The sequence below is a fragment of the Schistocerca serialis genome, chromosome 4, assembly GCF_023864345.2.
Source record: "Schistocerca serialis cubense isolate TAMUIC-IGC-003099 chromosome 4, iqSchSeri2.2, whole genome shotgun sequence".
Taxonomy (NCBI): Eukaryota; Metazoa; Arthropoda; class Insecta; order Orthoptera; family Acrididae; genus Schistocerca; species Schistocerca serialis.
In genome coordinates, this window is record NC_064641.1 from 606,134,391 (window position 1) to 606,158,106 (window position 23,716).

The 23,716-nt window shown below is 42.1% G+C and overlaps 1 protein-coding gene across 1 annotated transcript; it reads right to left on the reverse strand.

Annotated features, from left to right (window-relative positions):
* Window positions 1–981: 981 nt before the first annotated feature.
* Window positions 982–12,674, reverse strand: LOC126475409 (uncharacterized). Its single transcript, XM_050103252.1, has 3 exons — window positions 12,468–12,674; window positions 5,302–5,478; window positions 982–1,622 (listed from the first exon to the last, which is right to left on the reverse strand). Exons 1-3 carry the CDS (start codon window positions 12,564–12,566, stop codon window positions 1,434–1,436), a joined length of 465 nt encoding a protein of 154 aa, XP_049959209.1. The 5' UTR covers window positions 12,567–12,674; the 3' UTR covers window positions 982–1,433.
* Window positions 12,675–23,716: the final 11,042 nt, after the last annotated feature.

Here is a 23,716-nt window from a genome sequence, read left to right on the forward strand (position 1 = left end):
TCTTTTGATTTGACGCCACTTCGGCGACTTGCGCGTCAATGGGGTTGAAATGGTGATGATTAGGACAACACAACACCCAGTCCTTGAGCGGAGAAAATCTCCGAGCCAACCGGGAATCGAACCCTGGCCCCTTAGGCTTGACATTCTGTCGCGTTGACCACTCAGCTACCGGGCGCGGACGTTACGTAGAGTTGACTGACGAGTGTATTCTTCCCGAACTTGAAGAAATGGATGTGGATGAGGTCTGGTTCCAACAACTTGGCACCACGGCTCACACGGAAAGAACGTCAATGATCGCGTTTGGTTTGTGGGGTGCTCAACTGCACGGTGATCAGCACCCATACGAAGTTCCAATTTTTACACATTCCAATATCTTACACAGTCCAGTCGAGCCGCTGTCTCGAAGATAATGAAGAAATAATGAGAACAACACGAACACCCAATTCCTGGTAGAGAAAATCCCCAACCCGACAGGGAATCGAACCCGGGAACCCGTGATCCAGAGGCAGCAACGCTAGCCACTAGACCATGAGCTGCGGACTAAGAGCATCAATGAATCTCTCGCGCGAACTTCTCCGACCGTCTCATGTCGGTGAGGGACGATCTTCAGTGGCAGCACGCTCGTCAGATTTAGCCCCACTGCGACCTTTTCTTACGGGACTATCTTAAATCCTCGGTACATACCAATCGTCCACGGCCCCTGCGTGACCTGTGAAATACTGTTCGTGCTGTTATTGTCAACAAAGACATGCTGCAGAAAGTGGAACGAAACTTCATATTTCGATTCTCAAAATGAACTGAGGAAAGGGAGACCACTTTCAAGATATAATTTTCAAAATCTAATGGAATGAAACTTTAAATGTACCTCTATGCAAAGAAAACAGATTTAAACTGATATCTACTATATTTTCTGTTTAATGATTTTTAAAAATAAGGAAGTTCCTGCGGCGCGTGCTGTATAAAAATATCAGAGGCACAGAAAATAAAATTGATATTAAAAAGAAATCTGCTTTTCTTTTGGAGTGACCCTGATACGTATGTGTGATAATTTATACAATTTATGAAAATCGCTGTTAAAAAATAGGAAGCTTGAAGTAAATATAGGGTGAGCACATTATCTCATTACTTTGCGCAAGTGCTTCTAATAGTATGTGTTGACGAGGCGCCAGCTCATCTACATGCCCCAGACACTGGGAACCCAACTGGAGCTGGTACACTCAGCTTACCAAGGACGTTATACTGCTCTTCGGACACTGTGAGCTATTCACTGCTTGCAACTAATCTCAGAAGGGACATTCTGTAATTCAATGAACTAGTTCGAGACACTTCAGGACAAATAATAGAGGGACTCAGCCTTCGTTTCGTCAACTAACATTCTTGCAGCTGTACGGCTAAATGACTGAACAGCTGAAGTTTCAAAGGCTTTTAATTTCTTAGATGATTGGCAGCGCTGGCGAGCGATCGGCGGATCGCTCACTTTGCCGGCCAGACTTTCGGCCCGGCAGTGCCGGTAGCAACTTCAGCGACGACCCGCAGGCGGGACCTTCCTCCTCACTCCAACAGTCACTCTCTGGTTCGGCGTGGACACAGGCGACCGTCAAGATTAGCGTTGCATCACCAACCTGCACAGACAAACAACCCATCACTTTCAAATTATTACCGCTTACGTCATCTAACGTGCAAAACATGTGCACATCACGAATTTAGACATTATCCTTGAATTTCAAAGACTGTATTTGATACAAATACAAAAATATCTGCCCTAATCGTAATAATTTTAATTTTTCTGCTCGTTATAATTTCGGTTTCATAAAAACAATAAAAAAACTAACGAAAGGATAATATTCTGCAAATCTCGGCGTGGAACGTCTGAAGTTTGTACGTGGTAGGGAACCGACAGTATGTGAAAAAGTAAATGCTAAAGCTCAATCAAGACAAAGTGGGACTCCGTGACATCAAATGGGAAGAAGAGCAGGAAATGCTCTGGTCATTCGAGTATGATAATATCAACCTCACCAATAAATGGTGTAACGGGACTAATATTCGTTATGAATAGGAAGGTAGGACGGTGAACGAGTTACCTTGAACAGTTCAGCGATATGGTTGTTCTTATCAGAATCGCCAGCAAACCAACACTGACAACAGTAGTTCAGGTACACAAGCCAACGTCCAAATGTTCAAATGTGTGTGAAATCTTATAGGACTTAACTGCTAAGGTCATCAGTCCGTAAGCTTACATAACTTCACCTAAATTATCCTAAGGACAAACACACGCACCCATGCAGGAGGGAGGACTCGAACCTCCGTCGGACCAGCCGCACAGTCCATGACTGCAGCCAACGTCCAAGCAGAAAATGAAAAGATAGAAAAAGTATATGAGGATATTGAATGAGTAATTAAGAACGTGAAGGGTGACGAAAATGTAATAGTCGTGTGGGACTGGAATGCTGTTGTAGGGGGAGTAGAAGAAATGGTTACGGGAGAATATGGTTCAAATGGCTCTGAGCACTATGGGACTCAACTTCTGAGGTCATCAGTCCCCTAGAACTTAGAACTACTTCAACCTACACACACATCCATGCCCGAGGCAGGATTTGAACCTGCGACCGTAGCAGCCACCCGGTCCCAGACTCAAGCGCCTAGAACTGCTCGGCCACAACGGCCGGCGAGTGCTACTTTCATCGTCTGAAATGTCACACTCTCGAAGAGAACATCCAATTCTCTGACGAAAAAGCAGCCAATAATCTGGCTGCGACATGTACCCTGATCTATGTAAAAACGTATAGAGTCATACTATAAGGTAGCGGCTGGTACGCTGCAGCGCTGACTCACTCACGCGAAATGATTTAATATTAATTTCGTTAACCGACGTTTAAGTTTTTTTTTCTTTTTTTTTTTGCAACGTACTCCGCCCGAAAAAAAGTGAAACACCCAGATCATATCGTTGGACCTCAAATTAACATCGTAAATGTGCACACCATCAGCATGTATTGAGCTGTAATTCTCTTTGACAGATAGAACGGCCACTGAAATTCATTAGTGTAGTTGATGTTCAATGTTGTTAGCAGACCCGGTATGGGGTCCGCAGCTGGTGGTCGTGCGGTAGCGCTCTCGCTTCCCACGCCCGGGTTCCCGGGTTCGATTCCCGGCGGGGTCAGGGATTTTCTCTGCCTCGTGATGACTGGGTGTTGTGTGATGTCCTTAGGTTAGTTAGGTTTAAGTAGTTTTAAGTTCTAGGGGACTGATGACCATAAATGTTAAGTCCCATAGTGCTTAGAGCCATTTGAACCATTTTTAGGCCCGGTGGGGTATAAAAGGCGCGTCAGCAGCACCAGATGTTGAGTGATCACTGTGAAGGATACAGAGATGCCGCATATTCGTGTCAGACAGTAGTATCAGCATCTGACAGAGATTGAACGGGGCCTCATTATATCCGTCTGTAGTAAAAAATATACAGAACATACCACTAGATGCTGTTACACAACCAAATTGACGAGATCGTGTTGTTCAGGTCCCAGAAGACCACATATACCAAGCAGCAGTAATTCACTATGTATATACTGTACAAAACCGCCCTTCTTAGGCAGGCCTTACCTAACACATCGACTGCCAAATGTACCATACATGAACGCAACTCCAGGCAGGACTCCAGTTGAGCAAATAAATTAGTACTAACAAATATCGTAACGAGACACACACAGCATAAAGTTCCAACAACACCGTCCCACATCACAAAAGTTCAGAAACCGTTGCTGGAGCTTCCAGGGGAAAATCTGAAGAGCCAACGGAGCCCACAGCCTAACCTTCCAGACGACTCCAAAATTCAGCAACTAGTTGTCTCCGGGGCAGAGTATCACAGGACCCCACCGGACCTCCACATCAGACAGGCAGGAAGAAGAAGTACGCCGACTCCAATTAATCACCACTGCATGGACAGCACAGCGACGAGTCGCCTCCGCCCCAGACCACTCTGCTCATATTGCGAGGCACAACAACTTCAGCGCTAGTCACTAGCAGGACAGGCAGACCGAACTTCACGTTTCCGTGCAATACCCAGAAAACCAACTACCCTCTCGCTTTCTGCCGGCCACCGCAAACACACGCCAGATACGTCATAGCAAATCGCCACCCGCACCAGGACAGCGAACTATAACCGACTACAGTGCGCGCTCTGAACCAGATTACTGGATAGCGGCGCGCGCCATATCAGTGATCATATCCCATATTAATGTCGGGGTACATGCGCAGGAAACAGTGGCGTTTTGTAGTACATGTGTTTCGGGACGGTTTTCTCAGCTTATCACCAGTGCCGTGTTGTGTGTGTTCCCTATGTGCCTATGATATCTGCGCCAGTTCTGTGTAGTGCCACGTTGTGAGGCACCACATTCTGTAATTATCCTTAATTTATGAGCATGAGTGTAGTACATCTGTATTTCTTATGTGAAAGCTCTTATAGCTTTTTAAATGAAAGAAACGTTATTAACATTCTGCATCTTTAGTCTTCATGTCTAAATATTTGTTTCTCAACATGGCCATCCTCACGACGAGCACACTTTTTGATGCCGTCATTGAGGAACGTTTGAGTTTGTTGACGGAGGTACTTCACCTCTGCTTCATCACTATCAAAGCGAAGACCTGTAAAGTTTTCTTTAAGTTTGGGAACAGATGAAAATCGGTTAGGGCCAAGTCGGGACTGTATGGAGGGTGATCGATGGCAACGAACCGAAGACGACGAATTTTTGCAGAAGTGGCAGCGCTCGTGCGTGGTCTGGCATTGTCATGCTGAAGGGGAGATGCTCCAGGTGTGGACGAAGTCTTCAAATTCAAAACTCGATCACAGCACGCTGTGTCCGACTCACGACTTAGGTATATTCCACACCGCCATGTTATGTGCTACAACTCAGAGCCTTCTAGAGGCAGATTGCTGCAGATATGTAGATATGAAGAATAAAGATGTATAATTTTAATAATGTTCGTTTTATATAAGAACCATGAATAATTTTCCCATAAAAATTCGGCAACATTACTTCTCGTCACGCCATCGGGTGTAGGGAACAACTAATACCGGCACTAAGTTTCAAGGTCACAGCTTGATTTTTTTCTAGGTGATAGTTAAAACTTTTTCTCATATTCCACATCAAAGAATGTCATTTCACTTAGGGTACGAGGAACGACAGCATCCTTCCATTTTCCGTAAATATGTATTAAGTATTTTATTTTATTGTGACTTTTAGATCCTTGAGGGTATCCTCACTATGTATCAATGGAAAAAAGTATGTAATCTGATCGACGCAGGCTTACCGTTCCAACGACCTGGTCCTCCAGCTCCGTGTCCTCGAGCAACGGTCGGCCCTGTGCGCTGACGCCCTCAGCAGGAAGCGGCGACAACGCTCTCTGCGCCTCTGTTGCACACAGAGGAACATCTTCTTCCTCTTCCTTAAGGTCCGAACAAAGGTGTAGTTTCAGGACTTTGTATTCCTGTGGGTGTTTTGTTCTCACAATTACGTTTTGATACACCGAAGCGCCAAAGAAACTGGAATAGGCATGCATATTCAAATTCAGAGGTATGTAAACTAGCAGAATAAGGCGCTGCGGCCGGCAACCCCTATAAAAGACAACAAGTATCCGGTGCAGTTGTTGGATCAGTTACTGCTGCTGCAGTAGCAGATTATCAAGATTTAAGTGAGTTGGAACTGGTGTTATAGTCGGCGCACGAACGATGGGCATCTCCGAGATAGCGATGGGGATTTTCCCGTACGACCATTTCACGAGCGTACCGTGTGTATCAGTAATCCAGTAAAATATCAATTCTCCGTCATCGCTGCGGCCGTAAAAGGATCCTGGAAGAACGGGACTAACGTCGACATAAGAGAATCGTTCAGCATAACAGAAGTGCAGTCCTTTCGCAAATTGCTGCAGATTTCAATGCTGGGCCATCAACAAGTGTCAGTGTGCGAATCATTCAACGAAACATCATCGACATGGGCTTTCGGAGCCGAAGGCCCACTCGTGTACCCTTGATGACTGCACGACAGAAAGCTTTACGCCTCCCCTGGGTCCTTCAACAACGATATTGGGCTGTTGATGACTGGAAACATGTTGCCTGGTCGGACGAGTCTCGTGTCAAATTGTGTCGAGCGGATGGACCTGTACGGGTATTGAGACAGCCTCATGAATCCATGGACTCTGCAATTCAGCAGGGGACTGTTCAGGCTGGTGGAGGCTCTGTAATGGTGTGGGGTGTGTGAAGGTGGAGTGATGTCGGACCACTGATACGTCTAGATACGACTCTGACAGTTGACACGTACGTAAGCGTCCTATCACCTGCAGCCATTCATGTCCATTGTGCCCTCCTACGGACTTGGGCAATTCAAGCAGGAAAATGCGACACCCCACACGTCCAGAATTGATACAGGGTGGCTCCAGGAACACTCTTCTGAGTTTGAACACTTCCGCTGCCCATCAAACTCCCCAGACATGAACAGTATTGAGCTTATCTGGGATGCCTTGCAACGTTCTGTTCAGAAGAGATCTCCACCCCCTCGTACTCTTGCGGATTTATGGACAGCCCTGCAGGTTTCATGGTGTCAGTTCAAAAAAATGTGTGAAATCTTATGGGACTTAACTGCTAAGGTCATCAGTCCCTAAGCTTACACACTACTTATCCTAAATTATCCTAAGGACAAACACACACACCCATGCCCGAGGGAGGACTCAAACCTCCGCCGGAACCAGCCGCACAGTCCATGACTGCAGCGCCTTAGACCGCTCGGCTAATCCCACGCGGCGGTGTCAGTTCCCTCCAGCACTACTTCAGATATTAGTCGAGTCCACGCCACATCGTGTTGCGGCACTTCTGCGTACTCGTGGGGGCGGTACACGATATTAGCAACGTGTACTAGTTTTTTTGTCTTTCCAGTGTATATTGGTCAGTTATTATTTTCGTCCCCACAAATGGCCCAAAATCCATTTTGGCCAAATCATGTTCGAAATGACAATTATTTTGATATTATCATAATGAATTTAGCCAGATATCTAAAGGTCAGCAAATGTGTCCAAACATGATTACACAGTGGTGGAAGGTTTTGTACAATATTGTGTAACTGATTGCTAGTTCCTTACTGTGTGTCTTGAACTAAAATAGAATTTCAATCGTTGAACTGAGAATACTGATTCAAAACACCTTTTGTATAATTTATGGAGATGTTTTTTAATTTTCCTTTGTGTTATTTCATCTCCCCGTAATCAGTCTTCAGAATGGTCTGATGGGGCCTGCCACCACTCTCTGTGCTGTCTTCATCTCAGTGAAGCATTTATACTCCTAATCCTCAAATATGTGATGGATGTAATCCTATTGGAGTCATTCACTTCAGTGTTTGCCTAATGTGTCTCCCTCTTGTTCCATGGCAGCAATTCCCTGATACCTTAACAGGTGTGCTGCTTTATATCCCTTAATATACCCTGTCTTTTCAGTACATTCCTTTCCTTTTTATTTCTTATCTTTCCATTAAGTTTAATTTTATACATACTTCTGTAACATCAGTGGGACTGACGGGCACTGGACATCGGGAGCATGACGGTTCAAACCCGTCTCCGGCCATCCTGATTTGTGTTTTCTGTGATTTCCTTAAATCGTTTCAGGCAAATGCCGCGATGGTTCCTTTGAAAGGGCTCGGTAGATTTCTTTCCCAATCCTTCCCTAATCCGAGCTTGTGCTCTGTCACTAATGACCTCGTTGTCGACAGGACGTTAAACACTAATCTTCTCCTCCTCCTGTAACATCAAATTTCAGACTTTCTGATCCTATTCCATTCTAATTTTCTCACAGCCCATGATTCACTTCCACGAATCGCTGTGTTTCAGGCTTATGTACTTGGAGTTTTCGTTTTCAAATTCCTGTGTGTGTCCTCCAGCATATATTATTTTGTTTCCAAGATAACAGAATTCCTTCTTTTAGTCTACTACGTCGTCCCTAATTTTGTTGTTATATTTATTGTTAATTTCATTTCAATTGCAACCCATTGCTTTCGCTTTTACTTATTTTCATCTCAGTCGATATTCTTTACTCACTCCTATAACTCTTTGTCATTTTTACTAAGGACAGTAATGTTATTAGCTAATCTTATCATTGCGTCCTTTCATCCTGAATTTTAGTCTCTCTACTGAATCTTTCTTCTTCGATGTATAGGCTGAAGAGAAGAGGTGGAAGATTGCAGACGTTTCTTACAGCTTTCTTAATCCGAACAGTTTTCTATTGGAATCCCATGCTGATTGTTCCTTCTTGCTTCATTATATTACGTAGCTTTCCCTGTAAACTACTCCTGTTTTGTAAGAATTCCAAACTTTTTTCAGCATTTTACGTTGTCTGGTTCTTTCTAGATTGACAGGTACTGCGAAAATGATTTGTTCATCATTATTACTTTCCTCCGTTGTCAAGCCTCTGTGATGTCTTCACCTTTCTTGAAGTCAAATTGTTCGTCATCTAACAGATATTTTAGGCCAAGTTCCCATTACTTATTTTAACAACAACGTGGATGCATGAGCTGTCAAGCTGATTGTGAGAAAGTTCTCACATCTCTCTGGCTTCCGGACTGTGTATGGTGTTGAATAGTTGTTTAGTTGCCCCTTTCCCAATGTCCTTGAAAATTTGGAACGAATCTCAGTTATTTGTTCTGCTTTGTTTGATGCTAAAACTCTGTAACAATAGATATCCCATGTCTTCGAAATCGATATCATTTCTTCGAGTATCGGGTCAGCAGACAGTTCTTCCCCTTTCATAGATATATTCAGTGTACGCATAGACATCAGACTTAAACCACGTGCTCCCAATCTTATAAATAAAAGGGACAGCAATAGGGATAATGAAGAGAAGGAATGGAGACAGAAGGAAGGAAAGCAAGGAACCGACAGCATGCGTACTCTAGACAAAGAAGACTTAAAGATGAGCAGACTTTTAAATTCAGAACAAGTTGAAGTGTAACGAATTCGATGTGTCACAACACGTAACGAGATATAGTAGAGGAAGGAGCTAATAAAGGAAATTTATGAAAATGCTCAAATGAAAGGAGAACCTGCAGATAATAACAGGCGTTACGCAAAGGATATAAACGTTGAGGGACATGACATGAGAAAAGGCGCAAGTTTATGGTCGGAAACACGGCCTGTTTACGAAACGTATGAAAACTCTGAAGGATGTACATCGGTAGATCATAGCAGTAAAACAGCTGGGTAGGCACCTTCATCCATATTCAGCTCAGTGTCAACAATTTGGCTGCAAACACACATTGCTTGACGTCTTCATTAAGCGGAGGTAGAAGACACTCGATTTCGAGCATCTGCGCAAATAGGCTGTGACGACACATGACAGATTTGTGTACTATCACGAATTAGAATGATCACATATCTATGTGCACAATAGGTTCTCGTAGCATTCACATACAGGGTGGTTGTAATTAAACTTCCTCTACTTGAGCTACTGTGGACGGAAAATTATTTGTCGTATGACTACCAAATTTAATTGGAATGATGTTCAGATCTTGCGTTGCAGGATTTGCGTTGTTAATAGTGTTAGGGTAATGACCTGCCTTCGGGTTGCGATACTGGTACGGCGCCGTATAGTTGAAACACAAGCATGAGTGTGCATTAAAGTTGCAGACAACCCAGTCTGAAGGGTCGAGTGTATGGGCTCCTAGAGCCAGGAAGGTGAAAACAGCACAAGCGCTTCGGCGAACGCAGAGAAGTGTCCTCCTCCGCCTGACAGGAGCATGGAGAACAACATGGATTGAGGAACATCTAGTGATATTAAGGATACTTCCAGTGAAGATATCCGAAGAAAAAGGTGCACAATATTGGCTCAAAAATGGCGAACACAATAAGGCAAAGGAGATATTAAGCATAAGAGCCACATCAAATAAGAAAATAAAGGCAACCGTTGACTGAGAATAGTAAAAAAAATCTGTGATAGGGAAAACAGGGAAGCGAATCTACCAGTTGGGTCTAACGCAAAAGAAAGATCAAGAACACCACACTTTCTTTTGGCCAATGGTGCTATACACTGCCTGTCATGACATGGTCCATTTCCCAGCTACAAAGCGAAATACGCCAGTACATCAAAGATACTTTTGGATATGAAGCAATCGGCACCCAGTACCTTATCGTCTGGGAGTGTACCATTAGACAAGACGTTACAGACCGGGATAGGAAAGTCATTGGTAATCCACCAGCCTATCACAAAATAGGGAATGAGGAGCTGCCGCAGACCTTGGACTTGCTAACACTCAGAATATCAGCTTACAAACTTCAAGTGTACATGGCGGAGAGGCAACCGAGGAGAGGCCATACATCATGTCAACGAGACGTACCAAGGCAGAACATTCACGTACGATCAGTCTTACGGAATCAGCGAGGAGATGAGCTTCGGGGAGAACCACAAAGTATTTCCCTTAGACCCTGAAAGCCATCTCCCACTCCAGACATCTTGGGTAGCTTGACAGCGCAGCGCCTCTAAATCTTGAGCAGTGCTGTAGCACGCCAGCGTAACCATACAGATAAAAGGAGGAAATCTAGTTTGGTTCTGAAAACAAGAACAGCAGTGTAACGTGGTATAGTATTGTAGTCTAGAATTACAAGTCACCAAATTAATTCTCCACCAATGTAGTGTAGTACAGTAGAGGAATGGAATATGCCTTCCGGATTCCAGATGAATCCATCTCTATATATTAGGTGACCAAAGGGTGGTATATAGGTTTTTAAAATTACTTTTATTACTTTTAAGTAGATATTTTATGGAGATTTTTCTTTTTTCTCAACACCATAATGCTTAATTATAGTAACAAATTTGAAATTGTCTTAAGTTATTGTATACACTGATGAGCCAAAACATTATGACCACATGCTAATTAGCTTGTTTGTCCGTTTTTGGAACGAAGTGCATCACTGATTTTGCGTATCAGGCATCTGACAGTTTGTTGGTAGGTTTGCGGATATACGTGGCATTAGATTTCTACGCACAGGTCATGTAATTCCTGCAAAAAACAGGTCAGTGATTTGCGTACGTGGTGATGGCGCCTGATAGCAACCCAGGTGGGTTACATAGGATTTACATTAGGCGAATTTGGTAGCCGAGACGTCAACGTGAGGCCACTACAATGCTCTTCAAACCACTTAGTAGGGTTCTGGCTCCGAGGTATGGACAATAATACTGCCGAAAGATTATATCGCCATCGGGGAAGACAATAGTATGATGGGATGCAAGTTGTTCGCATCTGTCAACGTGTCTTCGATAACTATCACAGGTCCCATGCAATCGCAGGAGAATGTCTCCCACAGAATAACCGCTCCCACCAGCCCGCGGCTGTGGCGAGCTGGACGTTTTGATCCGCCATTCACCTAGATGACGGCGTTTATGGAGACGACCATGGACCTAGTATAACAAAAATGCGTTTCACCAGAAAAGCAGACAGGTTTCCATTGGTCGACGGTCGAATCCCGTGCCTATTGCAATCATAATTGACGATGTTGTTGGGTTAACATGTAAACACATAAGGGTAGTCTGCTGCGGAGCTACATGTTCAACAATGTACTATGATCGGTGTGCTCCGAAACATCTGTGCGTGCACCAGTATTGTGCTCTTTCGGCAGAGATGCTACAGATAACCACATATTTAGATTTAAAACAGCCGACCCGTTGCAAAGGATAAAGTAATCTTTACCTAGGTTTCGATAAGTTTAAACCTATCTTCTTCAGAAGTCGGCACTATTATATTAACATGCAGTAATACGTCATTGCCATTTTTACAAACGTCTCCGTAGCTCCATTAGTCAAAATCAAATATAGCCCTAAAAGTAGGGTTTGTCAGATAAATAAAAGTAAGTGCCGACTTCTGAAGAAGATAGGTTTAAACTTATCGAAACCTAGGTAAAGATTACTTTATCCTTTGCAACGGGTCGGCTGTTTTAAATCTAATTACGTGGAACCGTTGCTGTTACGCAGCTATGTTTAAAATAATGTTAGCCACATATCCTACCTTACAAAGCAGACAAGCCACCGAACCCCACGTTTTGTGAAAAGTCATGGAGGAACCACCATTCCGTGCACAGTGATAGTTCACTGTCCTTCTGCTTCTTTCCGTAGAAGCTCACTACGTAGCACGTGAAAACTCGACCATTTTTTGAGTTGTCGAGATACTCGTTCACACGCACTGACTAATAGTAATCTGCCCTTTGACAAAGTCGCTTATCTCAATGGATTTCCCCGTTTTCAACCCAAAGCTTCGCTAAGGTGATTCTCCGTCTCATTTTCAACATTTGGTCGGTTGTCGTATCTATATAAATAAACTAAAAGAAAATAAAAAGTACATAAAATTAAAAAGAAAAAAAAATCCAGGAACACCAGTTTCACGTTTTTTCCGCATCTCCAGCATGTTGCAAGTTAAATGGCCAGTGGTGTACGTCACCTCGTTGCTCACCTTTTCGAATTCATGGACAATGTCAGCGTCATCTTTGATCTCCGTAGCGTAAAAGACATCTTCTTTCTTTCCCTCCCTTGCACACTGGAGGCAGAACATGCCGACTAGTCTTCTAAACTGTGAAGAGAAATAAAAATTCGTTATGTGTTGTTCATAGCTCCTACATTAATCTAACGAAATGGCTGCGTTTAAATTGTTGACCGCTAGGTAATCACTGAGGCTGGAACGGTGTCTGGGACTAGATCCCATGAGAAACACTTACTTTCGTCAGTAACGGTATGTAAGGAAAGTTCTTGCAGAACAAAAAGCTGTAGTAGTGTCGTATTTCTAGAAAATGTAAATATTAGTTCACAAATAACGTCTTTTATTATCCGGCGAAAACAACACCGTTTACAAGCAAAATGCTATATATTTACGAAAATATAAATAAGAATGGAAATCATTGCTTCCAGGAAAATGAGATTACGGAGTATTATAATGACAAATAAAATAAGAACACAAATAGTTATAGGATTAGTGCAGAGTGTGGCTTGGTGATCCATTGTAAACATTAATGGAGATATTGAAATGCGCTATTGAAGGAGACACGGAAATTTGCGGGTGTAAAGTGCTCGCAAGTCACTTGCTGCCCTCTGACCTGATGTTAGGGACTTACTTCAACCTACTACCAGCGTCGTTGTCGAATAGTAATTGGATGAGGAAAAACTGCCTCTGATTTACGGACTGACACACCAATTGGAGGAGTGCACACGGGTCGTCAGCATACGTCACGGTCAGTGTCTTCTACTGCCTGAAATAGGCTACATTTCGAACCTCTCTGGTAAAACTGAGTTCAAAGGAAAATAACTCTGAAATATCTGCAGACAAAGTTGTAGAAAACAGCGACTTGAAAAATCAGAAGTTATAAGCACTAAGATGTCAGCGGAATCTAAAGAAGAAGATGCGGAAAAGTAGATAGAGAGGCGAATGGTGGGAAGGTTCATGAAGAGGATTAGGAAGATGTGGAGGAGGAGGAGGTATAAGAAGATGAAGATATTTCCAAAGAAAAAGGGGAATCAAAATGATAAGAGGATGTAGATAAGGGTAAAGGAGAAAAAGAAGGCGTAAAGGTGAGACTCATCTACTTCTCATCTACATGGACACTCCGCAAATCACATTTAAGTGCCTGGCAGAGAGTTCATCGAACCACTTTCACAATTCTGTATTATTCAAATCTCGTACAGCGCGCGGAAAGAAGAAACACCTATATCTTTCCGTACCAGCTCTGATTTCCCTTATTTTAACGTGGTGATCGTTTCTCCCTATGTAGGTCAGTGTCAACAAAATATTTACGTATTCAGAGGACAAAGTTAGTGATTGGAATTTCGTGAGAAGATTCCGTCGCAACGAAAAACTTCTTTCAATTAATGATATCCAGCCCAAATCCCGTATAATTTCAGTGCACCTTCTCCCATATTTCGAGATAATAGGAAACGTGCTGCCCTTCTTTGAACTTTTTCGATGTACTCCGCCATTCCTATCCGGTAAAGATCCGAGTAGCAGTATTCTAAAAGAGGACGGGCAAGTGTAGTGTACGCAGTTTCCTTAGTAGATCTGTTACATTTTCTAAGTGTCCTGCCAATAAAACACAGTCTTTGGTTAACCTTCCCCACAATATTTTCTACGTGTTCCTTCAAAAAAAAATGGTTAAAATGGCTCTGAGCACTATGAAACTTAACATCTGAGGTCATCAGTCCCCTAGAACTTAGAACTACTTAAACCTAACTAACCTAATGACATCACACACATTTATGACCGAGGCAGGATTCGAACCTGCGACCGTAGCGGTCGCGCGGTTCCAGACTGAAACGGCCGGCTGTGTTCCTTCCAGTTTAAGTTGTTCGTAATTGTAATTCCTAGGTATTTAGTTGAATTTTAGATTTGATTGATTTATCGTGTAAAGGAAATTTAACGAATTCCGTTTAGCACTCATGTGGATGACCTCACACTTTTCGTTATTTAGGGTCAACTGCCAACTTTCGTACCATTCAGATATCTTTTATAAATCATTTTGCAATTTGTTTTGATCTTATGATGACTTTATTAGTCGATAAACGATAGCATCATCTGCAAACAACCTACGTCGGCTGCTCAGATTGTCTCCCAAATCGTTTATATAGATAAAGAACAGCAAAGGACCTATAAAACTCCCTTGGGGAACGCCAGAAACCACTTCTGTTTTACTCGATGACTTTCCGTCAATTATTACGAACTGTGACCTATCTGACAGGAAATGATAAATCCAGTCACATAACTGAGACGATATCCCATAAGCACGCAATTTCACTACAAACAGCTTGTGTGGTAAAGTGTCAAAAGCCTTCCGGAAATCCAGAAATACGGAATCTATCTGAAATCCCTTGGCACTCAACACTTCATGCGAATAAAGTGCTAGTTGTGGTTCACAAAAACAATGTATTCTAAAACCATGTTGACTGTGTGTTAACAGACCGTTTTCTTCGAGGAAATTCACAATGTTCGAACACAATATATGTTCCAAAATCCTGCTGCACGTTCGACGTTAACGATATGGGCCTGTAGTTAAGTGAATTACTCCTACTACCTTTCTTGAATATTGGTATGACCTGTGCAACTTTCCAGTCTTTGGGTACGGATCTTTCGTCAAGCGAACTGTTGTATATGATTGTTAAGTATGGAGCTAATGCATCAGCATACTCCTAAAGAAACCTAATTGGTGTACAGTCTGGACCAGAAGACTTGCTTTTATTAAGTGATTTAAGTTGCGTCACTACTCCGAGGATATTTACTTCTACGTTACTCCTGGAACTGTGGAGTAAAAACATTCACATTGGTTTGAAAGATTTAGATGAGGCATTACATAGTCACCCTTTTTTCTTTCTGAGTAACCATCAAAATAACAACTCCGAAGAGTGAAACTCTATAGTGTATGCTATTTTAGTTGGAAACGCTTGTGCTGATACACTATGGAATTAAGAAGTAAGAAGCAGAAGTTTGTCCTAGAATGTCTGCTAACATGAAGCAGATCAAAATGTGACTTTTGTCATGTGAAGAAAGATGGTGAGAAAGGGGGCGGGGGAGGAGGCCTACTGTAGATTTCTGTGCTTCGCCATTTGGATTAATTGGTATATATCAACTAATGAAGACGGGTAATTCAAAGAATTTTCTCGTTTTAGATGACACAAGTTCTTTCTGAAAGACGTGCAGTGCAATGAATATAGTGAAGCGAGTGGTTTAGTAAATGGGAGCAGCACGTGGCTTTCAGAGAACAGATTAACGAGTAAACAAAATGCTACGCGTACAGTTACAGGCTCGGAAACCTTGTAAAAGTTAAGTCGTACTATCGCAAGGTTTTCAAATAACCAGTGAAGTCGCGATTTTAAATTCTCAGGAGCGAGAGTTGACGGAGATCTTCTTTGGAAATACCGCGTTCAAGGTTTTGTGCAGGATCTGAATGATTCACTATAAGGTAATATACACTGCAGCTAACGCTGAAACACTGAAGTTTCTTTACTTTGCTTGTTTTTACTCTGTGATTTCGTATGTCTTTATATTTTGGGGCAACTCTGTGCTGTCACGAGGAATATTATTAGTATAAAAAAGAGTGATGGGGCAGGTCCACGAACTTCGGGTAGGCTCTTGTTCAGCTGTCTGGGAACTATAATTCCACCATCTCGGTACACATAGTCCAACATGGGCTTTGTTGTTGTTGAGAACGGTTTCTCATTCACAAGAAATTGCTACATTTATTGGTGAACAATCAAAGGAAAAACAATGTGCACTTCGATGACACATCCTCAAGCATTGCTTTATTCAGCAAGTTTCGTTTTTAAGAGCATTCCAGCAGAACGGAAAAAATTGCATGACAAACCGCAAGTCTTCAGATGTAAGTTGAATGGTTTACTTGTGGCACTCTCCTTCTATTTACGCGGTTTTGAGAAATTTTCCCTTTAATGTGTTGGTTATTTGTATACTCTCTCACAATTGTTTTCTGTTTCTGTTCAGACTTTGCAAACTTTCTTATCAGTGTTCTGTAAACTATTTACAAGGTAGTTCCAAGTAACTTTGGTTCACATAGTCCCACAGAACCTGATAAATAAATAAAACAAATAAATACTTAAGATACTGCTAGGGCTTTTTACCCAGTACATAAATTTTAAAAAATCTGAATTGTGCCCTGTTTTAATATAGTCTGACAAACTTTTTTCTGTGTCACTTTATCCGTGTGGTGCATTACACGACACATTTAACCTGTGGTCACTCTTTATCTCAAAATCTTGAAGCGTAATATTAATTCAACACTTTTAGCTTAGGAATTGTGAATATTGCCGAACTGCCAGAGTAACGGGTCATGATTGCAAAATACTAACATGAATTCTTGATCAAGAATGGAAAAACTAGTAGAAACCTACCTCCAGGAAGATTTGTTTGGGTTCTAGAGAAATGAAGAAACACGCCAGGAAATACTGGTTCCACAGCTTATCTTTGGCTGGCTCTGAGCACTATGGGACTTAACATCTATGGTCATCAGTCCCCTAGAACTTAGAACTACTTAAACCTAACTAACCTAAGGACAGCACACAACACCCAGCCATCACGAGGCAGAGAAAATCCCTGACCCCGCCGGGAATCGAACCCGGGAACCCGGGCGTGGGAAGCGAGAACGCTACCGCACGACCACGAGATGCGGGCCAGCTTATCTTTGAAGGTAAGTTAAGGAAAGGCAAACTTATGTTTGTAGCAGTTGTAGACTTATGGAAAGTTTTTGACAATGTTGCCTGGAATACTCTCTTTGAAATTCTGAAGGTAGTAGGTGTAAAATGGAGGGAGCGAAGGCTGTTTACAACTTGTGCAGAAACCAGACAACAGTTATAAGTGTGCAGAGGCATGAAAGGGGGGCAGTGGTTGAGTAGGGAGGCAGACAGTGTAAGACATCAGGATTATACGGACCTTACATGAGCTTAATCCATAATGACTGTAAGATACAGTATGACATCCTCAGAAAATAATAAGTATATTGTATCAAAAAAAAGCAATTGCTGTAATCTCATGTACTGAAAGCTAACAAAACAATATCTACCAATATATGGACAGGAGCTTGCATAAATAAGTTAAAGTGAAAGGCATTTTGGAGACGAACTGAGCAGGTGGTTAATGGCATTGGAAAACCCCACTTAAAAAGAGACCAGCGAGCTTCAGTGCAGAAAGGGATAAGGCCAGAACAGTACATTATTCCTTTAAACGAAAATAAGGCTGGAACTGAGGGTAAGTGGCTGGACGGCTATATGAGAGATAGGCGGCGACCCGGCAAGAAAAATAAAATTCATCTCTAATGAGACGGCGATTGGCTGAAGCCGTACAGGGCGACGCAGATGCTACGTGGTAGGGAGATCCCCATTAAAGAAAAGCATTTTAAGAACTAAAATTTCTAGAAATATCTCTCATCTCGCGACCGACCGCACAAATGTGTGGTAAATAGTGAGGGTGTTGAGGGCTCTGCTTTTGTGAAGTGTGGACGATATGCTTCACGTATAGTTGTGACAGACAGGAAAGAGGTAGTTAATTATTCCTGCGGGAATTTTTGTGGGCAAAGAAATTGTGCACATTGCTCCAACCTAGTATTAGCTGCCTTACAGGGCCAGGTTCATATTCTGTTTAACAGCCTGGGCTTGAGAATACAGTTCAGATGTTTTCTACATTCGCGCACTCACTACAGGTTATAGCTTATCCGAGATGTTATTAAGTGTGTACATGGGACAAGCAGTAAGCGAAACCAAAGAAAATCTGGCGATGGAATTAACGTTCAGGGGGAAGTAATAAAATCTTTGGGGTTTGCTGATGATCCTGTAATTCTGTCAGAGACAGCAAAGGACTTGGAAGTGCAGTTTGGAATAAGACGAACATCAGCAGAAGCAAAAAATGATAATCTAATGTTTTCAAATGAAATTAGGTGACGCTGAGGGAATTAAATTACGAAATGAGACATTTAAAGAGGAAGATGAGTTTTGTTATTTGTGTATCAAAATACCTGATGATGGCCAAACTAGAGAGGGTATAAAATGTAGACTAGCAAAGACAAGGCAACTGTTTCTGAAGCATGGAAATTTGTTAACAACCAGTATAGATTTAACTGCCAGGGAGTCTTTGAATGGTGTAGCCATGTATGGAAGTGAGACATGGACGATAAACAGTTTAGACAAGATGAGAAAATAAGCTTTTGAAATGTGGTACTACAGAAGAATGCTGAAGAATAGATGAGTTAGATGAGTATATTGCTTAACTAATCCGGAGGTACTGAACTGACTGGGGAGAATTAGTGGTGCAACCAGACTAGAGGAAGGGTTCGGTTGGGAGGACACATTCTGAGGTATCGGTAGATCACCAACTTCGTGCTTGATGAAAGTGTAGGGGGTAAGAATCGTCGAAGTAGACCAGGAGAGGGATACAGTAAGTTGATTCAAAAGGATGTGGGTTGCAGTAGTTATTCAGAGGTGGAGAGGGTTGCACAGGATAGAGTAGCATGGAGAGCGACTTCAAACCAGTTTTCAGACTGCAGTTCACAATACCAGATTAAGGATTTTGAAATATACTACATCATTCACGCTTATAATAGTGATTAAATTTCATTTCCATTTCTCACCATGACGGTGATTATTCCCTCATTACGAATTTGAAGAAAAGAAAGAAAACATTATAGGCTGAAAGTAGCCTTCTAAAGATGATATTTGTTGGTTTTCACTAATAGCTATGGAATATCGTATGTGCTTTTCAAAGCTGTGAAAGAAACAAGAAGATTTGGTAATATATAGACTCTATTTATCTGTTAAACACTTATTTCACCTCTGGATATTTCTTTTAGGGTGAAATCTATAACGGATTGAGTACGTCAGCTGAAAGGGCAGAGGATGCAAAGGGCATAGTGTAGGTAAAAACAGTCGTTTCCAAACCAACCATTGCTTTGCTGATGATTTTACTTTGATTGGCTTACATAAAATGAAAATTAGCTAATTACAGGGCGGACTCAAAAATACTGTATGAATGACATATGTGCCATAAATGACTACCCCTGCTTTTATTTTTTGCTGCGAACCTAGGCATTCCTCGTGCTAACAGATACCACAGAGACAATGAACAGGATACACCAGCAATCGTTGCTCGAAAAAATTACTCCTTCGTTACAGAATTGCATATTTTGCCTCTAACCAGTCACATGTAAATACTACGCCAGTGACAGTTTGGCCACAAACGACGCACAAAGGATAATGAGATGCATTTGGTCACTGTATCTAGTGTGTGACAACCCACTCTCGTCTTCTTGAGGAGTCTGCGAGGCGGGACGTGGAGGATATGTTATGAACAAGAAGGAATATCTGAAGCGTTGGGCCAGTCGGTGCTTCAACTTGTAGGTTGAAATTGCAGCAAAGCTCTAACGATTTTAGCAATCGATTGGCAAGTTTTTGAAACAACAACTATGGTTTGCGTTCTAGTAATAAAGCTCATCTTAGTAATAATCTTCCCTGAAACTTCCAGCCATCTCTGATTATTTAATCTGCGGATGAATATGAAGACAGAAGAAAATTGTAATGTCTCATAGGTACCTGGGTTGTACCCATAATGCATACACATATACCTTCACTACAATATCGGTAAACGCATCTGCGATAGCTTCGTTATTGCACAGGGAACTGCATTTCAAAAAATAGAATGGAATGGACTACAAGTTCCATTAACTTTCATTTCTTATCTCTGTTAAACCAGAGTATCGTACTGCACCGATGATATTTGGTGGCCTTGCTATATGTCATGGGCAGCCAGACACCGGGTAATATAAACCTGAAGTGCATTTATCAAACAATATATCAAATGAATATTTTTTGGCTCGTGTACATTTTTGTTACAATAAAATCACTAGAAATTTTGCTGAAAGTAATACGAAAATAATTTTTTTATGTTTTAATTGTGTTTTCATTTGTAGCACCTATACTAAAAGACAAATGAAAGAAAGGAAGGTTGATAACGTCACGGAGGTCACAACGGCAATGCATGGCCACTTATCACCCTTTACAATGGAAAAATAAGCGTCTCGCAGAATGTTTATTATCAATATTTGTCTTGACTGTAACATATGGAAGGATTTTGATAACTGGCTTCATATTTTGTGAATAAAACCGCGTAAATCGCTTAATATACTAATTTAATATATACGTTGTTTATACTGCTGCTGTTATCAAGTCTGTAATCAAAATTAAAGAAGCATAGGAATGACAGTTTTTAAAATTCTAGTTACAAAAACTACTTACTTATTTAAAAATGACAGCGTAATCTTTGTCAAGAGGAGTACTGCGAAATCATGCTTCAGCACATGTCAAACCTTAAAAATACCTGATTTTTATATTGATTATCGAGGGGCAATAGAGAACTATAGAGGTTTTAATGGAAATAATAGTAGATGTGCTATGTCCCAGTGTCAGGGATGTAGGGTTATTGAGAGTGGTGGGCTGCGTGGTAAGAGAAACCCCAGAGCTGCAGGAAGGAGTTCCCAGTAAAGATAAAAGGAGTGAAAACGAATGCAGTCACGTAATGTGCTAAAGTGGGCGTGAAAAAGGTATGTTGGACACAGGGGCGCATGAGTCGGTGGCCTCAAGAGAGTTTAAAGCCATCTCGTTACAATTTGTGTGATGTACAAGATGGTGATACACGATCAGTGGGGGGTCAGTAGTGATTAACTTTTCCTTTGAGGTGACCAATTTAAAGCAACGTGTGGAAGCTGTGTCTGATGTAAGTGAGGGCTACAGCGTGATCCTAGGGTTACACTTTCATGTGAAGTTGATCTTAGTGGAACTTAGTGGGAAGACATTCCTGCTATGGGACACGGTTATCAGTTTAGAATGCCGAGAAATGTCTAATAAACAATTAGCTAAACTGCGGCAATAGCATTAGGGCTTTATTCGTACGCCCTGTGTGTCTCGGGAGGCACGGGAAGGTCGTTAACGGTGACGTGAAGCCTGGCTTACCAGTTGATATGTTATGGTATTAGAACCACTGGAAGGTAATGAAGTATTGGATATAGCATGTTGCTACGTGAAATGTAACACTCTAGCGTACAAGAGAGGGACAGGGCCAATAATAGTACCCATCAGTGTAGATAATTTTGGCACTGGAGAGGTAAAGTTGTTGATGGGAGCGTCTTTGGTTGCACTGGTGTTTCCGGACGAGGAGGATTCCCGAACAGTCGGTGTGGCTATAAGAGAGCATAGTATGGTGCTACGGCGGCCTTCGTGAGAAATTGGAGCGTTTGAAGAGGACAGAAAAGAAGCAGATGGAGAAACTATTGTTAGAATTTCAGTATATTTTTTTCCGCGAGGGCCCTTGCCAGCTACGCCAGTAATGCAGCACAAGTCTCTGACACCAGTGTATCGAAGGCCTTACGGAATACCACGGTTTCTGTGACTAGCTTTTGAGGAATAAATCAACAATTGGTTGATGGAATATAAAAGGGAGTATAAGCTCTTGGGGAGGGGGGAATTTTGAATGTACACAAGAAGTCTATGAATGGCTCCCAAATAAATATCACTTTTGTAGCAGTTACCACTATTTGAACAGTAAGACTACAAAAGATGCCTGGTCCATTCCGAGCAGCACACAGGTGATAGATAACCTAGGGCAAGATCAGTACTTCTCGACAATGAACTTAAGGAGTGGGTACCATAAATTAGAAGTTGCGCCAGAGGTTAGATGGATAGCGTTGTCAGCAAGCTGGGGCACAAATAACATAGAAGGATGCCTTTCGAGTTGAAGAATGCATGAGTTGCATGCCAACAATTGCTGGACAGTGTGGTGAAAGGACTGAAACTACCTCAGTGTGTCTTGATGGCATAATCGCTGTTCAAGGGATATACAAGGGCATAGACAATGTCTGAATTTAGTAGTCAAGAGATTATGAGCAATCCGTTTGACACTCAGCACAGAAAAATACAACTTTGCGCTGGAAGAAGTTTACTATTTGGGCCATATCAGTATTAAGGACAGTATAAGAACTGATCCAATGTTAGTGCAGGCAGTGCAACATCTCTGGTACCAGGAGCAATCAAGAAGTTAGGAAGTTTTAATCCATACTGGGCCTCGTAAATTGTTATGGGATGTTCTGTAAAGAGTTCGTGGATATCGCAAGACCACGCGTGCAACTTTTGAAAAAGGGTGTTAATTTTGTATGGTCAGAGGCATGTCCGGGAGCACTTGTTGCATTACAAAATGCGTTAACGTCGAGTTCAGTATTGTTGCTTCCAGACTTTCAAAAGGAGTTCATATTATCATGTTATGCATCAAATCATACTCTTATGTGTGTTTTAAGCCAGGAAGTGGGTGTTCAGGAACATAATGTTGCGTTTGCATTAAGACAGTTGAACAGAGAGCAGAGGGGCTATTCCACAACAGGGAAAGATGCTTAGCTTGGTGTACGGAGTAACATACTTCCGATGTTACCTACGTAGTAGACACTACAAGGTAGTGACCAACAATGCTGCTTTGAAGTGGTTACGAGGTTTGAAGGACCCACCAAGTAGATTGGTGAGGTGGGCATTGAATCTCAGCGAACTTGAGTACCAAGTAGTCCATCAAACTGGGAGGAGACATGGAAATACAGAGGATTGAGCAGGAAGTCAGCAATAGTACAGGCAATAGGTTAGGATTTTGGGGGAAAGACAAGCAACACATGGCCCCGGCGAGGAGTGTAGACAGTATGGCGAACAACAGCGGTTTACGATGTATGACGGATTATTACCTAGAGAAACGAAGTTAAGTTGAGGCCACAAGTGGTGGTGCCAGCGAAGTTGAAACGAGAAGTAGTACGTGAAATGCTTGATCACATATAATCTGGCCTTATCCTTGCAGGAGAAAGAAAACTGGCGTTCTACGGATCGGAGCGTGGAATATCAGATCCCTTAATCGGGCAGGTAGGTTAGAAAATTTAAAAAGGGAAATGGATAGGTTGAAGTTAGATATTGTGGGAATTAGTGAAGTTCGGTGGCAGGAGGAACAAGACTTCTGGTCAGGTGACTACAGGGCTATAAACACAAAATCAAATAGGGGTAATGCAGGAGTAGGTTTAATAATGAATAGGAAAATAGGAATGCGGGTAAGCTACTACAAACAGCATAGTGAACGCATTATTGTGGCCAAGATAGATACGAAGCCCACGCCTACTACAGTAGTACAAGTTTATATGCCAACTA